At 45.7% G+C, this 22,607-nt stretch overlaps 1 protein-coding gene across 1 annotated transcript in view; it reads left to right on the top strand.

Annotated features, from left to right (window-relative positions):
- The window catches only part of GLI2 (GLI family zinc finger 2), a 188,587-nt gene that overhangs the window by 153,358 nt on the left and 12,622 nt on the right, over window positions 1–22,607 (top strand). Inside the window, exons 6-11 of the mRNA XM_053948022.1 lie at window positions 5,837–6,038; window positions 8,139–8,352; window positions 9,914–10,027; window positions 13,137–13,268; window positions 16,874–17,023; window positions 20,690–20,854. Coding sequence (XP_053803997.1) covers window positions 5,837–6,038; window positions 8,139–8,352; window positions 9,914–10,027; window positions 13,137–13,268; window positions 16,874–17,023; window positions 20,690–20,854 — 977 coding nt within the window. The remainder of the gene's footprint in view (window positions 1–5,836; window positions 6,039–8,138; window positions 8,353–9,913; window positions 10,028–13,136; window positions 13,269–16,873; window positions 17,024–20,689; window positions 20,855–22,607) is intronic.

A 22,607-nucleotide genomic window follows, 5' to 3' on the forward strand; every position in this document is an offset into this window, starting at 1 on the left:
TCTCAAGAGGAGTCCATCCACACTGACTTGATGCTGCTACTCTTCTAGCCCTGTACACCAGCAGATCTCAAAGTGCTGTACAAAGCAAAGCCATTTCATCACTGGAGACCACAAAGGAAAAGATCAGTGAGCGGAGTAGTGGCAACTTTAGGAACAAGATCCAGATCTTTGGAATAATGCCAGGGTAGAAATTAGAGATCTTCTTTAAGTCCATCACTTTGCACAGCTTTGAGAGTGTGATTGGGTTGTGCATGCTGAGTAAGGGAATGGAAAAAAAACCATCTTGAGCATAAGTTAGGTCCAAGGTAGTCCCTCATGTCAGGAAAGCTGTATAGATGTGTATGTGCAACAGTTGCCAATAGCAGGGATGACCCTGCAGTGCTGTCATTGCATTTTGTCCAGTTCTGGAGCTAGAGGGGGGATCTCTACCCTGTATTTTGCTGTCTGGTGCCACAAATGGTGTCACAAATGTCTTGATTCACAATCAGCAGTTTAAGAGGGAAAAGGCTTTGTTCAGCACAGCATGGCCAGCATCTGGCACAGTTGCCTGGGATGTGGGCAAATCACAAAGCGGGACTTTATCTCCCCAAATCAAACAGTGATTCAGCTTCACCAGCCTCTTTCAGTCAGTATTGTTGGAGCCTTTCTCCTCGAAGGAAATGATTTAATAGCCAGCAGGGTAAGGAGCGGGGCTGGCAGTGCAGCTGGGTGGTGACTGCAGTTGGCAGGCACGTGGCTGGGAGAGGTGAGCTCAGGATTCTCTCCAGCAGGTTCATGTGGAGCAACTGCTCCATCAGGACAAAAGCAGAGAGCCAAGCCTCATGGGGACCTAGGAAGGAAGTGCTTCCCCTGGGGCTGGAGGGACAGCAGCCCTGGGTTTGCAGGCTGGATGTTCTGGATCACAGATGACTTCCCAACCAAGCCAGCTGTTGGCTTCTCTGGGCAGATGGCGCGCCCTGTAGTCGCTTCCTTAAAAACTCTCAAAGACCTATTTTTTTTTTGTTGCTTTCTTTGTCCCAGCATAGAATGGAAACTTGCTGAAATCTCAGAAAAGGTTCAGAGAATGGGAAACAATTTCCCACCCATTTCTAGCCAGCAGTGCTGTTTTCCTCCCCAGAAAAATATGTGCAGAAGAAAGAAAAAGTCCCAGAGCACCCCATAACTGCTGTGTCTGGAATCCTGCTGCACTCTGGTTTCTAAAGAATTCAATTTACATATGCAAGTTGGGTCGACTAAACAGTTACCTTGTGGATTGGGAGTAGAAGAATGCAGCCTTGTCTTTCAGCTAGGATTTGAGGGAAGCATTAGTATTCCTTGAACTGCAAAGTTGATCGGCCTGTGGAGAGAAGAAAGAAGGGTCCCAGGGCAGTGTCTGGTGCCAGAACAAATGTCCAGCATCTGCTACAGTCTGAAAAAGAGGTGTGTTGCCTCTGCAGAAGGAGAGAGGGGAACAAGGAACGGGTTACACAAAGAGTGTTTGTAGTTCATTGCCACTTATCAGTTATGGGACCATCCTGTGTTTTTATGGGGCCCTTGGTTTTAATTTGATGATGGGAGTGGGGGTGATATTTCTGTACACTTTGGATAGAGTTTTCTTGGTGAATGGTGAGGAAGAGGGACCATTTTGATAACACAGTATTTATCCTGGGGCTTGGCCAGGGGATGGAGGGGAAGCAGTGGCTCTGGCTAGGTTTCAGTGAGGCAGGAGGGGGGCAGGCAGGGTGTGAGCCATCTGCAGCCCATGTGCCTTACAGGCTCGTCTGTTAGGGAGCACATACCCCTGATGATCCTGTGCTGTTGTGATCACAGCAACATGTTTGTCTATAAAGGGTTGCCTGAGATTTCCTTACCCTGAAGGAGCCTTGAAGGAGCTCCCACTGAGTGTTTAGCGTTTCTTTCAGGAGGGCTTTGCTGCCACTGTTCCTAGTGTGACATAAGGTCTGAATTCTCACTCCAGAAGAAAACATCTCTTGTAGAATCCCTCTGATAGCCCATGGCCACAGAAGTGGTCAGAGCAGGAAGCTCTGCTCCCACCTCCCAGACATGCTGGGATCTGATCCTGCCCTTGGGCACTGGGATCAGGCACCAGAGTTGGTCCACAAGCTGCCACATGTAAGAGCTGACCATTTAGTTATCACTGGCCTGTTGTGAATTAATCTAAAGTTGGGACGTTTCTGAGCAACTGGTGGATGTGATAACTCATGGGCACCACAAGAAAGTGCCAAGGATACTCTCTCCTTTTAGCAAAGAAATCTGGACTTTCCTCCCAGCTCTAACCTGTGTGGGGAACTTCGCCTGACATATTTTCCAAACATCAAAAAGTTCTTTAAACTAATCCTGTTCATTTTGAGAAGTTGGCATTTTTGAAAGGGGAGAGGAGAGAGGAGTCTCAGTGATAAATGTTCCCAAAGCTTTCCATTTGTGTGTCTGAAAAGTGGATCCCACCTTCAGTTACTTCTCCGGGCACAGTTTCTGCTGAACGGTTGTGTGTGGTTTTTCTTTTGGAACAGCACTGGACCTCAGGCAGCAGAGGACTTCACTTAAGTGCCCCAGTGGCTGTCACTCAGCCTGTGTTGAATACCTTGCTATGTACAGCTACACAAATGCTGACCACTCTGCTGCCTGGTACCATTTAACGTTAGTGCTCCATGTCCTCAGATCAGGGGATTCAAATCAGACAAACTTTATTATTTAGAAAAATGCCAGTGTTGTTAATCTGCTTTTGAATAATAATTTTTTAAAGATTCTCTCTTCCTAAATGCACTAGTGAGCATTTCTTCTCATGCCTAAACTCCTTTTCTGTTTCGCAGACGATTCTCTTCTCAGGCACCTTGGGCAGACTGCCATTAAGAAGAGAGGAATTGTTCATCCATAGCACGATTTTAGGTCACAGCTTTCTGTGAAAGCCTGCAAGACCTAAGAGGCTTTCGTGTAAAGCATGAGCCCAACCTATTGGATCTGCTATCAAACATTTCAGATAGCCAACAGTACTTGCAGGATCTAAATTAGAGTGGACACTAACACAATGCATATTACTGGTTTTGGGCTGGAGAATTCCCAGGAGAGCTTGATAATCTGACAGCTTTCCACAGAGTTTTACATGGGGAAAAAATTATATACCTGTGTGCAGCAGGGAGGAGTGCCCACGTCGTCTGCACTTCTAAAACCCAGGTTTCTGTTGGACATCAGGTCTTCTTCCCTCTGCAAATTAATGTGAACCAATGGCTGATCCAGCACTGTGAGCATAAATCATGTGAAGGAAGAGCGAGAAATGAGTACAAGGCTTTTCTTTCTATTTAGTAATTTATCAAGGGAAGTGGCACATTAATAAACAGATCTCCCTTGAGATGTGGGAGTAACAGAGATAAATATGACTGTCAAATCTGGCCTGCTTCCTTCTGTTAGAGAAGGAGGAGACTGTGGGAATGCAAATGCAGGAAACAATATCTGTATCTGGAAATACGCATATTGTCTGTAGGACAGAAACCCTGACAACTCATCTGAGATGGGGCCCCATCGCACTTGGTGCAGTATGTGCAGAATAAAATACAAGCCCTGTCTAAAGGAGCTCATCTAAATAGATGACTCTGGGAAATAGGGACACAAAAAGAAGCAGCAACTTGCTCGAGGAGGTGTGGCTGAAGAGGACTGGGAAGACTACCCAGATCTTTCCAGGTTGTGGTGCATGTATTGAATCAAGACTCCTTATGGCCAGAGGACCATTATGATCTAGGCCCAAGCAACCTTCATGTTGTTTGGTCTAGGGTTCTGGCAGGGCTCAGATTTCAGGAACCACATGTGAAGTTTGGGAAGTCTCCATTTCAGCCTTTTGGGCCAGCCTTTGCTGAGGGGAGTTCATTTGCACAATTTGGTTTTATCCACAGTACCTCCACAAAGTGGCTGCATCTTTTCTAGCTTCCAGGGAAGTGTCACATAGGGCTAGAGTCTTCCAGCTGCAAGCATTTGGGAAGTTTGAGCCTAGTCCCTCCAAATCGTGGGACAGCTTTAACACTCGCATGGTGTTTTTTATAGACTGCTGCCCTTTCTCTTTGCTGCCTGATCTTTCAGTCATGTTTTCTAGCATCTCTCTGCCCCCTGAGGCTGCACAATGTAGTTGTACAAAATATTATAAGAATGTGTTGAATATATGTTGAATGTAAACAATCTGATTTTTAAGAGAAATTTCCTATTGTCAGTTTTTCAGTAAAGGCATTGCATCTAGCCACTCTTGAAGCTGCTTAGGTGTAGAACAAAAGTCACAAGAGTGCTTGGTTCAAGTATCAACTTAGCCTTGGATTTCCAGTGGCACATTGGGCAAGTCATTTATCTTGTGCAGTGAGGGTCATTATGGGGACTAAGAGGATGGTGATACTAAACCCCATTGATTACATAGCACCCAGGCATGGTAATGGCAGAGCCACTTTGGTGCACGGGCGAGTCATGTGGAGGCTGGGACACTGCAGCCCAGCCACTGGTCTCAGGGAAATGCTGACACAGACTGCTGTGAGCCAATACAAATCAAGGAATTGTTTAATCACACAAGCAGGATACATCTTACCTCACCCTCTCACATACCAGCACTGTCATCAGGATGGAAAGTTCATGCTCTTACAAAGTGCCAGGCTTGTACTTGGTGATATGCAGCCAAAATCAGTGCCTTCAACCAGCTAGAGGAAAATGGCTCATACTGCCTGTCTGGGCAGTTCAGTGTTTTACTCACAGCATTTAATAGGATAAACCCATAGGATGCTTTCTGGGGAGACCACCACTGGAAAAGTCAGGTGGTGATATGTTATTGTGCTCATCAAGGGAAGGAGCTGGAGCAGCTCAGCCCTCCTGCACCCCTGGGTGGATGGCAGGGATTACCAGCCAGGACCCATTGCCAAGTGTTACATTTTACCCTCAGATTTTTTTTTTTTTTTTCCTTCTAAAGACACAGTCCAAACATTGCTTGCTTTGGAGGGATGAGTCATTGAGTCATTTCAGGCAGGCAGGGTTTGGACGTGGTACCCTGGTACTGAGGAAAGCTGTGATATGGCCCATCTGCAACTTCCATCCATGCCACCTCAGAGATCTGCAGGTGCGTCAGGCCTGGGCAGAGTTTCCTTTGGGTGAAGTCAGTCGTTCCAGTTAGTGGTGCCAAAACACTGAGGGATGCCAAGCTTTTACAGTAGTAACCCGTCATGTAGTGCAGATCCATACATGGGCCTGGCAGGGTTGGAAATTACTTCATGCCTGAATGATTGACAATTGCTAATAGGGTCCAGGCACTGGCAGGTCCCCTCAGAGTGGGAGAGCTTGAACTTTGTGCCTGAGCTGCCAAATTGGTTTTCTTAAAACTCTTAATTTACTTTCCGGGTTTCTGGAGCCTCGCCTCCTTCATTAATTGGATGGTCAGCATTGTGCTCATGCTCGTTTGGTTTCCGTTCCTCCCGCACACAGGCACGCACTCACCATTTGCAATGGTCGCCCGGCTTGGATGTGCAGCTCCCCTGGCCTGCTGCTCCTGACACCGAGTCAACGGGCATGGCTGCACTCATGGAAACCTTGTAGGCCTTCTCCCTTTTAAGTAAATTTAGTGCCTATGAAAGGGGGTGATGGACAGGGTTCTGAGGACAGCAAAGCAAGCGGGCGTTCATGGCGCTGCCTGACCCCTGTGATTCAGCACCCAGAAGAGAGGAAACCTTCCATCAAAGGGCAGTTGGTCCCTGCGCTGCTCCTGGGTCCTAAACATCCTGCAGCAGTCATGAGTGCATCAGTTCTCAGCACTTCCAGCTTGCCTGCAGGAAGGAAGCAGCCCTTTGGTCTTGTTTGACAAAGCCTCTCTCTCCTGCAGTGTCCCGGTTTTCGAGCCCGCGGGTGACTCCAAGATTAAGCCGAAAACGAGCCCTGTCTATCTCCCCGCTCTCTGATGCCAGCATTGATCTCCAGACAATGATCAGGACCTCCCCAAACTCTCTTGTGGCATATATCAACAACTCCAGAAGCAGTTCAGCAGCGAGTGGCTCCTACGGCCATTTATCTGCCGGGACGATCAGGTAAAGCTCTGGGATCAGCTCCATTCAGCTGACGAGCCACCGCACAAAAGAAGGGATGATCCTCCAGCAAGGGAGAGCTTCCCTTCCTTGCAGCCTCTGCTTTTGTGCATCAGGGTTGTGTAGCATAGTAAATCAAAGCCCTCATCTGGTTTTGCATGTGGAAGTGTATTTTGTGACATTTGGGGTGGGATTTCCTTGGCTGGATTTGGGTTGTTGGCTACCACTTTTCCAGTAATTACAGTATGATCATGCCTCGCTGCAAGCAGAAACAGATAATAAATTTATCTCAAAAAATGCTCATTGTGAGCAGTTTGACTGGTTAAGAAACACTCTGATTTAAGAGATTGCCCCAAAGTATTCTCCAAATTACTGGCCCACATTCTTAGAAAAAATGTTGCCTGGGTGGATAGAAGAGCCTAATTCTAAAAGCCTATTTAAACCAAATCTAAACCCTTGAGTAAAGTTTTGTTCAAATCTTAATTAAAAAGCACTTACATTAGGCAGCTGACTGTTGTCAATCCCTACTGTGATTGCTTCACCCAAGTTTCACAATGTTATTATTCTTTTTGTTACTTAACTGTTGAAAATGTTAGATCTAATTAACACCGATGTTGCAAAGCAAAGGGTTACAAAGATTATGCATGCTTAAAACTTGTGGGGGAAAACAGAGATGTTTTTGTTAATAAGTGTAGCATTAATTATGCAAGTTACTTTATCCAGCAGCATAATTTAGAAATTGACTGTAAAATCAAACATAAGACTGACATAAACAAATTGCAACTTCTTATCTGGTTATCATATTTTTTCTCATCTTTTTACCTGTGGTCATTAGCTGCATATACCTGTAGCATCTCAACTTACACTCAGATATTAAGAGTAATATCTGGTATTTTTAACCAATCAGTAGAGTCCAGGGACTGACCTAATGGTCAACTTTCAGCCTCCAAGGGAATAATCAACTAATAATAAAGAATTTGAACCCCTTCTCAGTGTTCTAAAAATAAATCCTAAATGTCAGGATTTGTAAAATGGGTAACATATATAGCAACATAACTGCCAGAAATTTCTTATGAAAATACTTTTTTGTTGTTATTTTAACAGCATCTTAGAGGCACGAATGAAATACACTCTCCAAAAGCAAAATTGGTTATTAAATGTGTTTCTAATTATGGCTGTATTCTCTGAGCACTCACACCTTGGGCAGTTTTAGTGGTGTTAGAGAAAATACCATGAGGGTAAAGACAGGTTCAAGGCAGCCACTTCTTGAAGGTAGCAAATAATCAACTTTTGGGCTGTCTATGGTTCATGCATCACACATCTAGAGTTACCACAGAGCATCTTCTGTGCTTCTCTCTCTCTGCTCAGTGGACCTGCCCATGGGAGTTAACCCCTTTTCCAAAAGCAGAGCTTTGTTTTTGCTGCTCCCCAGTGCTGCATCCTGTCTTGGACCTGTTGCCCAAGTTATTGCCCAAGCAGCCAGGGGCGAGTGGTGTTCTGGTCACTGCTGACCTAGATTGGAGGTGAACCAGTGACCTACATAGGAACGGTGACATGCTTCAGCAGTCCCCTGAGCCAGCACTCCCCTCACCTGAAGTCAGAGTAAATTGCATGGTTTTGGAGTATGTTAAGTGGATACTTATTCATCCTTGCTGTAATCTGTGCCAGGTGAGCCAGGTGATGCTTGTTTTTCATATCCAAGTTAGCATAACCCCAAAGCTGCAAGTTTGCAAAAGAGGTCTGCCTGGGGAAACCCAGGAGCCTTAGGGGCTGCAAAGCCACATTTGCCCAAGTCCCATCCTCTTATGAACTCTCAAGGGCTTTTGTTGTTGTTTTTTTTTTTTACATAGGAAGCAAAGAAATCATGATCAGTCTAATGCTTGGGTCAAAATGATTCACAAGTTTGCTGAGGCACGTGCGAGTCAAATCATGACTTTGCAGTAAAGCAGGCAGTCACGCTTATCCTGGCATTGAAGGTGTCTATCTGGGCATTGCAGCCTGGTTCCTGGAGTCTCCATGAAGCCAAACTTCAATCAGTGACTGGCTAATATGATAAATATTGTTTAAAATAACTCCTTATCATTTCTTTTCCTGTTGCTGCAGTCCAGCATTCGGCTTCCCCCACCCACTTAACCCCGTGACGTACCAGCAGATCCTGACACAGCAAAGAGGCCTGAGCTCAGCCTTTGGACACACTCCTCCCCTGATCCAGCCATCCCCAACCTTCCCCACACGGCAGCATATGGCAGTCATCTCTGTGAACCCATCACCAGCACAGAGCAGCAGCAACAGCAACTGCATCTCCGACTCCAGCCAGGTAGGGACAGCCAGCCTGCATGGTACACATGGAAATGGAGGCATGTTCTCCGTGAGATGTGGGCTTCCCTTCATGGTGGTTGTGGGAGTTTTAACAATTTTCTTTTTTACTCACTCTGTCCCTTCATGTTGCTTTTTCCTTTTCCTGGCAAGTGTTTCTGAATTAGTCACAGACAAATTTTGCACCCATCTCCCTTCCTTGCACCTACCCTTGCTGAAACCAAAGGCCTTAGTCCATCCAAGTATTGAACGCAATATGCAAGATCATCCCAGGCAGGAAATCTCCTTGAACACAATATGTCCTATGAAGTTGAGGAAAATCAGGTGCAGTAGTGTTTTGCAAAATAAGCACCTGTGAACCAAGCTTCTTGTTGGGACCTTCACCAATCCCTCCTTCCTTTTTTGTACTCATGTGAACCATGATGATGATCTTAATCTTTAATGTGTAAGTGCATTCTACGTAGGACCTCTTTACATTTTACTTGCTGTTCCTTCTTTTTCAGTAGATTCTCTCTCAATGTGTCCCTGCTGTTGATTTTTACTGCTAAATTTTGCAAAACCAGGGGCCAAATTTTGAAAACTGGGAATGAGATCCCACACCTTAAATGCATCCTTACTAATACCTGTGAACACACAAGCACATATATGTGTGCACAAGCCCTCCACATGGACTGGGTTAGTGAATATGCCTGGCACATTCTTAATAATTTTTCTTTTCCACATACATTCCTTCCGAGTCTAAACTGCAGTTGCTTTTCTCCCCAGAGACTTATTTTACCATATGTCACACCCATTTCAAATCGTTGTTTTAGTAGTATCATACTGAACTTTTAAGACTGGTTTATTGTTTTAGGGTTTCTCATGGCTGCTGTGCTACAAACTCTATTTGTTATTGCAGGTTATTTGATTGATTGGTTTTGTTTTCTCCTTACAAACTGGCTACCAAAATAATGTGGCTGGAAAGAGTTCTGCCTCTGTTTAAAAATTTGCAGGACCAATCTTGAGCAATTAGCAAGAGTATTTAAAATATTAATGTTCCAATTTTCTGCACATACAATGGGATGTTTTTTCTCCTGAACTTGTTCTTATTTTTTAAGAGCTTAGCAAATTACACACATAGTCTTTCATGGACACAGCATGCCGGAGCCCTCGCATATAACCAGAGCCCCCTGCTTCCCCCAGGAATTCATTTTCTCGACAGATCATTTCATCACATTGAGAAAGAAAACTGGCTTGGGTGGGGGTTGTATAAGGCTTTGATGGCTATGCCATGGACTGGATTGTTCTGAAACAGAGCAGCAGTGGAGAGGCCAAGCTCGCCAGCGAGCCTGCCGAAGCTGGGGCTGCCCTTGATTCTTCTTCCCTCTCTCCCATCCCTCTGCTTCGCACAAACCCACATGAGCTGGTTTTCATATGAACCCCAGGCCAGTCCTGCTGTCCACTGCCACTCCTGAAGCTCAACCTTGACTGATTTTAAAGTTAGTTTTTAATGGGGAAGTGGACCACTGTCTGTCTGTCATCCCAAACTCCAGTGCCATTTCTTGCCTGGTTTTCTTTCCTAGAGCAAGCAGAGCAGTGAGTCGGCCGTGAGCAGCACCGTCAATCCAGTAATTAACAAACGCAGCAAAGTCAAGACTGAAGTTGAGGGCTTGCCCCCAGTGTCCCCAAACACACAGGTAACCTCCCTGCTGCAAGCCATGTTGTGGGTTGAGGCAGCAAGCTGCTGGGTCTCATCTTTGGGAATGATCCTCTTGGCATCAATTGTACCTGGGAATAAGGCAGCAAAATCTGCCAGGCAGTCAGATTTGTGCTCTCTTGGAGCACAAAGCCCAGGAAGGGACGGGGCAGAGCTGCTGTGACTGAGTGAAGCATTCCATGGGTATTTGGGACTCAGCTTGCTGTTGCTGTGCTTGGATAGGGAAAAAAAATGGAGTGAGCAAATATATCAAGTGTAATAATGTAAAAATGATGTCTGAGTTTTCTGTGCTGCAAAGCAAGCAGCATTAGTCTTAGAACAAACATAGATTATGAGGGAAACTTGCATGTAGGTAGAAAGCTTGCAAAAAAAGGATGACTTCTTGATTCAACAAGGAATTGCTCCTAGAAACATCCTTTACACTGGTGACACAACATTTGACACCAAGAAGGGCCCAGAGGCCTTTGCTTTCTTTCTAGAGCCCTGTGATTGCAAACTGCTTAATGGCTGACAGTATCCATCTGACCATCCTTTATCACAACTGTAAACTATCAGGAGTGCTCTGGGCACTTCATTTTCATGAAATATTAAGCCGTGTTATTGTCAAGCGAATGGAAGAGTTGATGACAAATTTTTCCATCTGCCCTGGTTCAGGAGCAGGTCTCAGCATGATGCATGGGGACAGCAACGTGTGCAGTCATCAGGGGGCTGGTAAAATTGATGAAGATAGCATATCAGGGAAAGATAAACATGCTGTAGTCAGCACGATTAGGGCAAAGAGGCACCTCTCTGGAGCTTTGAGTTTAGGAGTGCATCTACACACTGCTGCAAAATCACATGCCCTGAAAAACCAATCTGGCCACCGCCTGGGCTAATAGGGCAATGTGTTTATTTCTTGCAGCAAATGAAAAAATATTTGAAAGCCATCAGTTGCTTTCTCAGAGCATGTGTTAGTGGAGGAGCTGCGGGACAGACAGCTGCTTGCTCAAGGGCCACCATCCTCCGTGCGCTGCTCCATGTGAAGCCGTGTGCGCCCAGCTTGGGAGTGCTTGGATAGCATCAGTCTGGCTCACCCCTGCAGCCCTGCTCCAGAGGTTTTATCCACTGGGTCTTAAAAACACTGAAATTGGCACTGAATGGAGCGGGGGAGTGGTTTAAAGTAGTGCAATGAGATTTTATTAGAATAGCAAGGTGAAATTAGGAGTAGGAAAATGCACACTGATCATCTAATAGTTCTTAATGAGGCGGTATGTGAAGTAATTCCCCAAGAGAAATGTAGGTTCCACGTCTTGCAGTATTTCAATATTGACTGGGAAATTATTAGAAGGTACCCTGTAAAAGACAGCCTGTTCTTGGCAAAGAGAACAAATTAAAAAACTGAATATAGTGGGTGTCTCCTTTGGTTCTAAGCAAAAAGAATTAATTAAATTTAGAAATTCCTTTTCTGCAGGAGACTGTGCTGAAAAGTTGTGTTACAGTCAGTCAGTAATTGACTGATCCACTTTTTGCTGACTATGAAGTTCATCTATCCCCAAAAACATGTATGTTTTGTTTTGGAAATGCTGCATTTGAAGCACCTAATGCGAGTTGTGATTTGGGTGTTTGCAGTCCTTGGCAAGATAGTATCTCCCATGATGGTTTGTGCTGTAAAAATACAATCAGACAAGATTTGTGGGACACAGTGAAGTACCAGGCATGAGGGACCTGAGTTACTGAACTTCTGCAGTGCCACAAGAGAGCTCCAGTATAGATTCAGACTAGCACTGAACTAGCTAGAAATTAAATAAGTCAATCCTTTTCAACAAATTAAATTATTACAGTTCCATTTTTCCAACAGAAAGTATAAATTTTTTTGCAAAATAAGATTTTTAGTAGAAAATATCAGTTGTCCAGGAACTGCACTTTGCACAGAGACAAACATAAAGAAAAAAAAAGACTTAGTGTTTAAAGCTCAACCAAATAAGAATTGCAGGAAAAAGAAGCTCCTGTGTGAACTTTCTCAGACTATTGCTCTGGGCTCTGGTATAGTTTGAGTCTCCAGAAGTCTTTCTGTAAATTACTACACTTTCCAGTCCCAAGAGCCACCTTGCAATATCTTTTTTTTTTTAAATAAGAGCTAATTAAAACAAATCTCTTCTGTCTGAAGTGTCCAGGAGGCAGGATGCTTTGTGCTAGGCAGCAGTAGTATCTGGGAGGAAAGGGAATGAAGGGGGTCAAAACCTGCAGGGTTTTGTCTTGCTAGATTCCCAAGCCAGTACTGGGTGCTGATGGCCTTGTCTGTAGTGCAGGTATCTGATGCATGCAGGACAGTTGTCCTTACTCAGATTTGTACTAATTATGTTGTATGTTACACTATTGTGTAGTTGCCCATGCTTTAATCCTAGCAGCCGTAACAAAAATCTTCTGTGCTTCATTTAGCACTGAGGAGCTGGCTAGACAGAGAAGTTACGGAGAGACCTCACAGTGTACCCAGCATAAAAATAACTCATTTATGAGTCCAGAGTCCCAGGAGCTCTGTTCTGCAACCTACTCTTCACTGGGTTTTGCTCAAGCTTTCCAAACTCCCCTCTCAGAGAAATGTTTTGAGAACTCATCACTTCATCCCTGTGGAGCATCCTGCAGGCATAAATCTTTGGGTTAGGTATCATTTTCTCATCTACTGAGAGATGCAGAAAACAGGAACCCCCTGCCCAGCCCATGTCAGGTGAGTGGGCTGTGGCCTCTGACTGCCCTGTGATTTCTTTATGTTCATGTTTCTCCACTCCACCAAGATCAGCTGTTTTGCTCCAGCAAAGAGCACAACCAAAGGTCAGAAGCCAGCTCTTTCCTTTTTTCAGTTTTTCCTGGGACTGCCCACAACCCAGCTGAATCCAGGCACAGTGGCTTTGGGGTGCTTCATGTTTTGTCGTCAACTCTCATCCCCTTCTGCCAAACCTTGTAGCTCCTTATTTCACAGTAATCATGGATGTTACGTAGCCACAACAAGCACAGTTTTGTGATCAGTTGATACTTGCCCTGTAATCTATGAGTGATGGAGGAATTCAGATGAAAGAAGTTCACCTTATACAATGCACCGTTATGTGTTGCAGGAGCATCTGACAGACCTGAAAGAAGATCTTGATAAGGATGAATGTAAACAGGAGCCTGAGGTTATTTATGAGACTAACTGCCACTGGGAAGGGTGCACAAAGGAATATGACACTCAGGAGCAGCTCGTCCATGTGAGTAATGGTTGGGAGGAAACCCCAGCGATAAATTTGGGTTTCTGTGCACTTGTCCTCATTTTTTATCACTAGCTGCTGTACAGCCAGAGCTCACCCTGGGAGCTACTAAAGGTGCAAATCAGAGATACGGTGTGTAAACACTGCCAAAGCAGGTCGCTGCTCCCCGAGGAGTTCAGCTGAAAGAAGCCTCTCATAGATTATGTCATATTGCTCCCTTCTCAGCTGCTGAGGCTGCACTTTCAGTCTCCCTTGTGCATGGCCCTGTGACAGAAGGCTCAGTGCAGAAGACTGGATCAGAAAATGGGGAAAGGGGCCCTTCTCTCTTTACTGGTCATATTCATTGAGCCTTCCCACAGAGCTACACCAGCTATGGGTCAGGGATCATCCATGGTGTCCTTAGTCCTAGTCCAGGCTGAGAAAGCCTCTAATGCTGCTGTTAATGAGCTGTGGAGCCATATCACTGATAGGCTGTTGACCTGCTCAGCTCATCCCTCCCACAGAAGCAGAGCACTTTCAGAGTTTGATGGTATGTTCCAGTGTCTGAAATACAGAAAGTGGGTTAATTTTCTGAAACTTGGGCAACAGGGCTTCCATAATCACAGTGATGTTCCCAAACCAGTGTCAAAACTGCTCTCTGAAGGATCCCCAAACCAGGTCATTAATCAGATTTTCAGTTCTAATTAATTCCAAGAACCTTTTGTGTGCTTTGCTTCATCTGGGTATCCACTATTTGGTTTCCTTTGGCTTCTGGGGTCAACAAATTCCTCATCCTCAGGGAAGTGCCTGTGAAATCAGATGTGATCTGTGTCTAAGCCCCATTTTGCTCCCAGCCCAACACTCTCCCAGTCCTTATTTTGGGTCTGTGGTGTGAGGCCCATTTCTTTGAAGCCAGCCCATATCTGTTGGGAATTCACCAGCCCAGCAACCCTGATGCTTGCAGTAGTTTTGGATTAAACACATTTTGCAACAGGAGCTGTTACCTTTTCCTTCAGCCTTTAGCTGCTTGCCTCAAACAGGCCCCCGGCTTGCCAGGGGCCACCCATGTGCATCTCACATGTAGCCCCCTTCCTGAGGGCTTGTGTCTGCTTTCACCATTTTTTATATATCTTCATTTTGGATATGTTTAGATGCCCCCAAATTGGCATCAGTCGTCACTGCCCAAGTTCTGCACACAAACATTGTGCAGAGGGACTACACTCTAAATTATCATTTTGGGCACATGCTCTTCTTCCATCTAAGGCTAGTGCCTGCCTGTCTCTGCCAGAAGCCACTGGTTCAGTACATCAAGTCCTTGAGTACAGACAGATTTGGAAATGGTTTTCAAGGCCAATTGAGTGATAAGGTGCTTAGTGGGTTGCACATTGCATGCTATGGGGCATTGCTTTTTTGGGGTTAAACCACAGCATGCCTGTCAGATGGGCTGGGCTCACATTTGTCCAGCAGTTTTTGTGTGTTTCCCTTTCAGATGTACAAAAAATTAACTCTGCCCAGAGCAAAGTGCAGATCACCAGGAAGCTCAGCACAATTTATTCCCAGAAAAAAACCCAACAAAAATAAACAAAGAAAAATGTTTGATGAAATATCCCAAGATTTTCCTGCATTTGGAATGTTACAAAAATTGAGTTTTCTGTATTGTGATTGCTAGCAACATGGGGTTGTGGATTTGGGATGCCCAAAATACACATGCAAATGAAATACAGATGTCATGGGCCAGCTTCTGAGAAGGTGCCATCTCACCATGCATGGAAAAACTCCAGTTTGTGTGCAGAACAAAGTACTTGGGTGAGCAGAGTCTGTTGCTCATACACAGTGTGCTTGTGGGAGAAGTGCATGTCAACAGGGAGCAGCAGCAGTGATGACATATTTTTGCAAGCACCACTGCTGCTCCCAACCTCAAAGGTCACACTCAATTTGAGAGAAGCCCAAGCAAAGCCTTCAGCCAGGCAGGGGCTAAGGAGCTGTAGCTGAAGTGGGGTGAGCTGTGCAACTCCTCCTAAAGCATGTGATGGGAAGCAGATGTTGCCTAGACTGGGAGTGAATGGTCCTGAATGGGAGCTACAGTTCCCCTCCTGTAAATGTTCTTACTCTGGCTCAAACAAGACCAAAAGGGTAAGCCTGTGCTCTTCCACACTCCCAACATTGCTGTGTGTTGTGTAGTTGTGGTTGCAAGTTAGACTCCCACACAAACAGAGCCTGGAGATGTATCTCCCCAGTCTAGTCTGGACATGGTTTAGCATGTCCATGGGTCTCCGGGGAGGTTCATCAGATTTCCACCATCTGAGGCTAAAATCTCACACTGATGCCACGTTGTAAAACCAGAACTGTAGGCAGCAGAACTCTAAACCCATGCAAAGCCTCTCCCAAACCCCCAAACGTAGGTTCCCCCAGCTCTCCCAGCCCACAGTTATGGCTCTCAGTGTTTATGTGTGGTGCCCAAGAGACCAGCTGAACCCCACACATCTCCTCTTGTCCCTGGGTAGAACTGGGACCCCAGACAGCAGGACCCTGACCCCAGGATTGGACTGCAGCACACAGAATACTGAGACTGGGTTCAGCTGGGGCTGTGAGGGCTGATGAATTTGTTTTAATGTACTTTTGTGTCCTCGTGCTGCCACACTGCCCCAAGAGAGTCTCATCCTTAGCTGCAACATGTGTGCCTGGCCTCAGCCAGGGGACGAAGGCGGGGGCTAGAAAAGATCTCAGCACAAAAAAAGCCAAAACCCAAAACCAAAGTAGTTTATTTTAGGATTTCCTGTCAGTGAATGTCTTCTGAAAACACAGGAGGGAGGACAGGCATTATTTTTGGCAATGAGACCCCGTTCAGAGAAACAAGGCTGCCGCGGGAACGGCGCTGCCGACGGGCTGGCCTCTGGCTCTGTTTATTTTCGGCAGGGCTTCATCTGCCCTGCGCTGGGAAGAAAATGGCCCACTTGTCCATACCAGGGTGGACGAAGGCACCATTCTGGGTCTGGCTTTTCAACACTCCAGCACAGAATTTCGTGGGCCTGAGTAATTAGCAGTAATTGAGCTCTCCCTGCTGCATAGCTCATAGATGCTGTCATTTCCTGCCAGCCACCAGCTCTGGACAGCAGGTGGATGTCATGGGGCTAGCATATGGACTTAGATGCATAGGATCATTTAGGTTGGAAACTACCTTTAAGATTATTGAATCCAACCAAGTTTTGTCTCCTGTCCATCATCCTCCAGCAGCACCCGGAAGGGGTCTCAGGTGTGTAAATGCAGCACAGGAGGGTTCAGCAGAAACAAAAATTACTCTGTCATCCCCATCAAGAATGGCATCAAGCAGCTGGGGGCACACTGAGAGGGCTCCCTGCTCCCAAAAGTTCCCACTGATTTTGCAAACCTCCCATTTCTAGCCTGCTTTGTACCCAGTGTGCTGGGTGCTGCACACCTTTCTCTGCAGAACACACCAGACCCAGTGCTGGGTCCACGTCCCTGGTGTCACCTGTGCACCTGGCACCCAGGTGCTGAAGTGCCTGACAAACACTGGGGAGGGAACACCTGGCTTTCGGAGCACTGTGCATGATTCACTGGCATCAGCTCTTCCAGGAGTGACCTGGTTTTCCTTTCTCTTCTACCAGCACATCAACAACGATCACATCCACGGGGAGAAGAAGGAGTTTGTCTGCCGCTGGCAGGACTGCACACGGGAGCAGAAGCCCTTCAAGGCTCAGTATATGTTGGTGGTGCACATGCGAAGGCACACGGGAGAGAAGCCACACAAGTGCACGGTGAGCTGGCAGGGACACATGGTGCATCTCACTTGGCACGTGGGACACCAAGCTGGGGTGGTCACAAAAATGTGATTGCAGATATAGGCATGGCTTCAGGTAGGGCTCTACCAGGCAGCCACTGGCAGCAGCTCAGAGCCAGTCCAGCCCTCTGTGTCTGGGTTACAGCTACTTGCAGGTTAGACCCTGCAGACAGGACAAGAGGTCAATGAGTGTGGTTGAGGTGTTAGTGGGCAAAACTGCATTTCCTTGGGAAGAACTGTTTCAGAACTACCACAGAGATCCAAAGCAACTGAGGACAAGTCACTTAAGGTGAAAATCCAGCCAATTCAGTTGCCTACATCCAAGAAAGAAATCCAGTAATGCCACAATGTGGAGAGCTGCCTAACCCTGGTTGTGTCTAACCTGGCATCACCCACTACAGCTGCTGGGAACGCAAGATTCCCTCACCCACACATCCAAGCATGCACACATGCCTCTTTCTAGCCTAGGAATCTAGGCCAAAACCTCCTGCCTCTGCTCTCTTAATCCAGAGGTGAGGTTAAGCCATAGGTGCTTAAACCCCAAGAAGAGCTCAGTCCCCCCCACCTCAGCTTCCCCCTTCAGACCTTCTGCATATCAGCAGCACTGTATCTAGGGTTAAACACCTGAGGAAGAGTATGGGGTACTGTTTTGTATCTCTGTGGGTGCAGGCTCATTGACCACATGGGAGAGTTGGGCTCTCATCCTCCTTAGCCTCAAGATATGAAATCCCATATGTGCCTTCACCCTTGGAGCCTCTCACCACACTGCTTGCTGTATGGGGCATCCAAGGATGCCTGATGCAAGGTACAAGAGGGAAGCAAGGTTATGGAGTTCAGTGACTGTGGTCAACTGATGGGAGAGGTGTTCACAGTCTCCCTCCTCATCTCCTGCAGCCTTTATTCCTCCCAAAGTTCTTTTCCTCCCTGTCTTTTGATATCCTCTGCTCTCTGCCTTCTCCTCCTGATGGCATTTCATACCTCCTCTGCGGTCAGCATTACACTGTTCCTCTCCCCAGAGTCTTGGGGATGAGTCTCTTCCTGCTCAGCAAATGTCTGAGCCCTCCTCCCATATCTTCCTCCTCTTCTGCTCCATTGGCCAATTCCAGCCCTGCTCGCTCCCTGGCTCTGCCCCAGCTCCTGCTTACAAATATTAGGATATGTATGATTTGCCTGCTGTATGGCTCCTTTATCAATCTTCCAGCCTTGTGTTCATTTAATTTAGAGCATAAGCTCCCCTGGGGCATAGGGCCATGTCCTTTGTTTTAATCTTCTAAAGCACTTTGCCCAGTCTAGTGCTTTACCAATCTTCCTTAAAAGTATCAAGAAATATTGATTGTTGGTGCATACAGAGTGAGCACTGAGGGCAAGTCTAGCCTGCCCTTGTAGGCAGAGGGACTCAAGATACAAAAACAGCAGTGGCTGAATCCTCTTTAGTGCTGTGGTCGAGCAGGAAAAAAATACTGCTGCACAATCCTGCCCTTTTCAAGCCTCAGTTTTGTCACTGGAGGCAATGGCAAGGCTGTGTTTGAGTCTCAAGTCATCCTCTGCCTCCAGGAGAACTGCAGGCCCTCCATGTGCAGTATGTTGCAGCAATTGTCCCCAAACTAGAGAACCACCATTTTCTAGTTGTCTGGGATAATGGCAGTTCTGCAGACAGTGCCCTTCTGTGGCAGAGCATTCCTTGTCCAAGTCTGGCAGTGATTTTTCAAAGCAACATTGGTTTCAGACAAGAAGTTTGTGGTGTACATAAAGCTACAGATGAGCCCAACTGCAGCCTGGGATTTGGTCAAGGATTATTTCAGCAGATGACAGCTAGAACTCCCACTGGCATAATCAAATCCACACGTAAGAGTGGGAACAACTGCTTTGGACATGCACAGGCTGCTTTGCTGAGAAGCTTTTATGTGAAAATGTAGCCTTAGAACTTCTGCTCTTAATAACTGCATTTTTGTGTCAGTATCCAGCAAAACTAGAATGAACACATGAGTTGTCTCATGCTGAGTTCCCTTTGTTTTACAGCAAGAGGAATGATGTATTTCAATAACTGTAAGCGACTTGAGTTGTAAAGGATTGTTTGTACAGGGCAAGAGAAGAAAGAGATATACTGTGCTACCTCAGAGCTGTGGCATGTTCTGTGGGACAAATGGGCTAATGAAAGCTGTCTGAGGAAGAAAAACTGGATCCACCCCGCCCTGACAAAGCTGTGGAAGGAATCAGCTCTTGCAGGATTCTCCTACTCGTCCTTGAAGAGATGAGACTATCTCAAGAGCAGAGCAAATCTGCCTTATGTCCACCATCCCTATGCTAGACTTTAAAGGGGATCATAAGCAAGTCTTCTTTTCCAACACAACAAAGTTGCATGGGATCAACCTGTACCTACATGCTTCATGGGTTTCATGGACTGCATGTTTGCCTCCCTCCCTACAGTCTGGCAGGTCCTGTGCATGTGGAGCACAAGGGGACAGGTGCTGTTGCTGTTGAATGCAGGTGCCTTTGACCAGACCTTTGGATGTGTAGAACAACTCAACTGCCCATGGGAAAATCAGACCTGTCCTGCTGTGGCTCCAGTTTCTCCACTGGCCAAGACTAAAACAGAGCAATGTGAAGGCTTGTCACAGCTGGACTGAACTTGTAGATATGTTGAAGTGATGTGACTAGAATACAACGCATACATTACAGCAGCAGGGGCTGCTTGTTGGAATTTAAAGGGTGTTTTTTTTTGTATAGGAAGTACAGCCTGAGCTTTTCAATGCTCCCAGCTGAACAGGCAGTGCAACATTTAGCTAGAATTTGCAAGGGATCCTTGCATTTCTTAAAACCTCCCATTTGTTTTGTCAAAAAGAGCACTTTAGAGACTCCTTGGTTGGAGGTGAAATCCTCCCATGTTGAGACGGGGCAGGTGCAGGGAGAAGCCTCCAGCCCAGCCAGAATGGAGGGTGGCAGGACTTCAATCACCCGAAGCCTCACCACATCTCCCAAGCTGCTCCTTCTCATTGTGTGGGCAGCTCATTTCCTTCCAGGAGAAAGGTTCCTGGCCTGTTTTGTCATCCAAAAATCCATCTGTCTTCAAAACTAAGAGTCTTGTTTTTTAAACTAGTAATGTCAGACAGCCTGACCACAGCATCTTCCAAGAGTAAACCCAAGCTGTAATTTGGGAAACTTTAAAGCTTGCTAGATTTCTGGTTTTGTGTGTTAGGGAACTGTCTGCTCTTTCCAGTGTTGGTGCTAGTGAAGTTGCAAGGCTGGTCAGACTGTGGAGAAGCTGTCAGTTCCGTAGGTGGGAAGGAGGGGCCCCCTGTTTCTGAGTGTTTTAGATGCAGAGGGGTGGCAGGAGGGGCTAAGAGAACTCTGGGAGGAGTGGAGGGGTGTTTAGCCCTGCTGGAAAAAAAGAGTCACTTGTTGAAATGTCAGGTGGGTACCCAACAAGGAGTAGCACCTCAAATATGACTCACTGCTGAAACTCTCAGCCTGCCTAGGGAAGCAAATTCTCCCAACAAAGTGGATGTTGTTCCCTAAAACACAAGCCCTTTAAAAAGAAGGAAAAAAAAGAAAGAATGAGAAACAGATTGAAAGGGTTTAGGCAGGGGGAAAATCAAATTTTTCTGGTTAATTAATCACTCCTCATGTGGTTTTTTTATTTTAGTTTGAGGGTTGTTCCAAAGCCTATTCCCGCCTGGAGAACTTAAAGACACACCTGAGGTCCCACACTGGAGAAAAACCTTATGTCTGTGAACACGAAGGCTGCAATAAAGCCTTTTCCAATGCCTCGGACAGAGCCAAGCACCAGAACAGGACACATTCCAATGAGGTAAGCCTGGGCTCACCACAGCTCAACGGAGGGCTTTTTTTAAATTTTGCTGACAATAAACATACACTTTACACACTGGACGCATGTAAAAAGAAACCTACTGTAATGAGAGGTTTATCTTATTTTTTAATGGGATTTATTTTTGCTGGGGAGCCAGACCACATTAGCTTTATATTTATGAAAGCTGTGTTTAAAATCATAAACAGATGTTAAAGTATGCAAACTTTTTAATCGACTTTGGAAATGAAAACAAGCATTTTCCAAATTTATATTTTTAATAGCACAGATAGTATAGTACAGTTGTGCAAGTGGTGTTTAATATTACTGTGGAGCAGACTTGCAGTAACATAACAGCTACCCTGGATCCTGATACTCTGGAAATAATAGTCCCTCCATCATTTGATGTACAGTGATAGAGCACAATGCAATGCTTTGTTAACCTTGGATAATTAAGACTCACTATTAGTAGTTGGGGAGCAGAGGAAATTGCCTTTATTGTAACGCATGTGATGGTCTGTTGCAATCAACCACGGCCGACGATTGAAATTTATATTACCACTAATTAGCTGACAGGGGAAGAAAAACAACACTCTAAAGTTCTAATAGTGTTTTCAGCCATGAAGAATTCAGTCTGTAGCCTAATTTGCAACAGTTAAATATAGACTATTGGAGAATGGAACACAGTTGCTACGGTTGACAGCCTTTTGAAGCGATGCTGTGTCTACAAAGGGCTTGTTGGGAGTATTTTTATCTCTGGCGTAGTATCAGTCAGTGATAAGTAAAGCTCTGTAGGTTTTAGAGATTCTGTTTGAGTCAGAATAAGGACTCAAAATCTAGAATCCTCTTCCAGGCCGAGATGATGCTGAGATGGACCAATGAATGACTAGTATCCCAGGGTTGTTTGAACCGGTTTGGGTATGAACCCAAATGTCAGGATTGTTCTCCACCAGCAAGACACAGGTTAAAATTAACTCATGTCCACACTTAAACTGGATAGTTTGGAGTTGTTTTAAGGCTACACCAAGCTTGAGGCCAGGAGGGACCAAAAAGATAGGTTGCAACCTCTTGTCTGCTCGGCATCCTGCATTCCCAGGGAGTGGTGTTTGACTACGTACTTTTTCCAAGTTGAAGCTTCTTCCCCTGAAAGGTAGGCAATTGTAGTTTAAATCTCACATTTTAGGTGTTGGAAATTGCTCGTTCTCCAGCCCTGGATTCTTTTTTTTTGCCTTCCTCCAGTGCTGGATCCAGTGTCCCTTTCATTGTTGATATTTCCACCTCTTTAACTTTGCAGTGTTAAGCCACTCTCCATATTCTCGCTCATAAGCTTAATAAATCAACCAAGCCACTAAAGATTTACATTTTTGCAACAGTTTTTCATGTCTTAAAGGAAATGTGCATCTCCCTTCGATTCATAAGGATTCTCATGTGAATGGATCAAGACTGCTGGTACAGCTTTCAGTGCTGGATACAGACTCACTCAGCCCAGTCTGTGGACACTGACACTATGTGAGCGACTTTTTTGTCCGTAGATCACTTGAGCTCAGATCCCTGGAGCTTTACCAGGAGCTTTGCTAGGCTAGGGCAGTTTCCCATCTGAGCCAGCTAACGTCCCATGTGGAATTTTCATTTTGAATGTGTTAGTAAGTGTAATTTCTCCAGTGGGTTCAGATTCCCAAGTGATCCAGATCAGGAGCTGCATTGGATCTGGGATGACTCCTCACTTCATCTGAGCAGAGCTTGAACACACTTGAAA

Source organism: Vidua chalybeata, chromosome 7 (assembly GCF_026979565.1).
Source record: "Vidua chalybeata isolate OUT-0048 chromosome 7, bVidCha1 merged haplotype, whole genome shotgun sequence".
Lineage (NCBI taxonomy): Eukaryota > Metazoa > Chordata > Aves > Passeriformes > Viduidae > Vidua > Vidua chalybeata.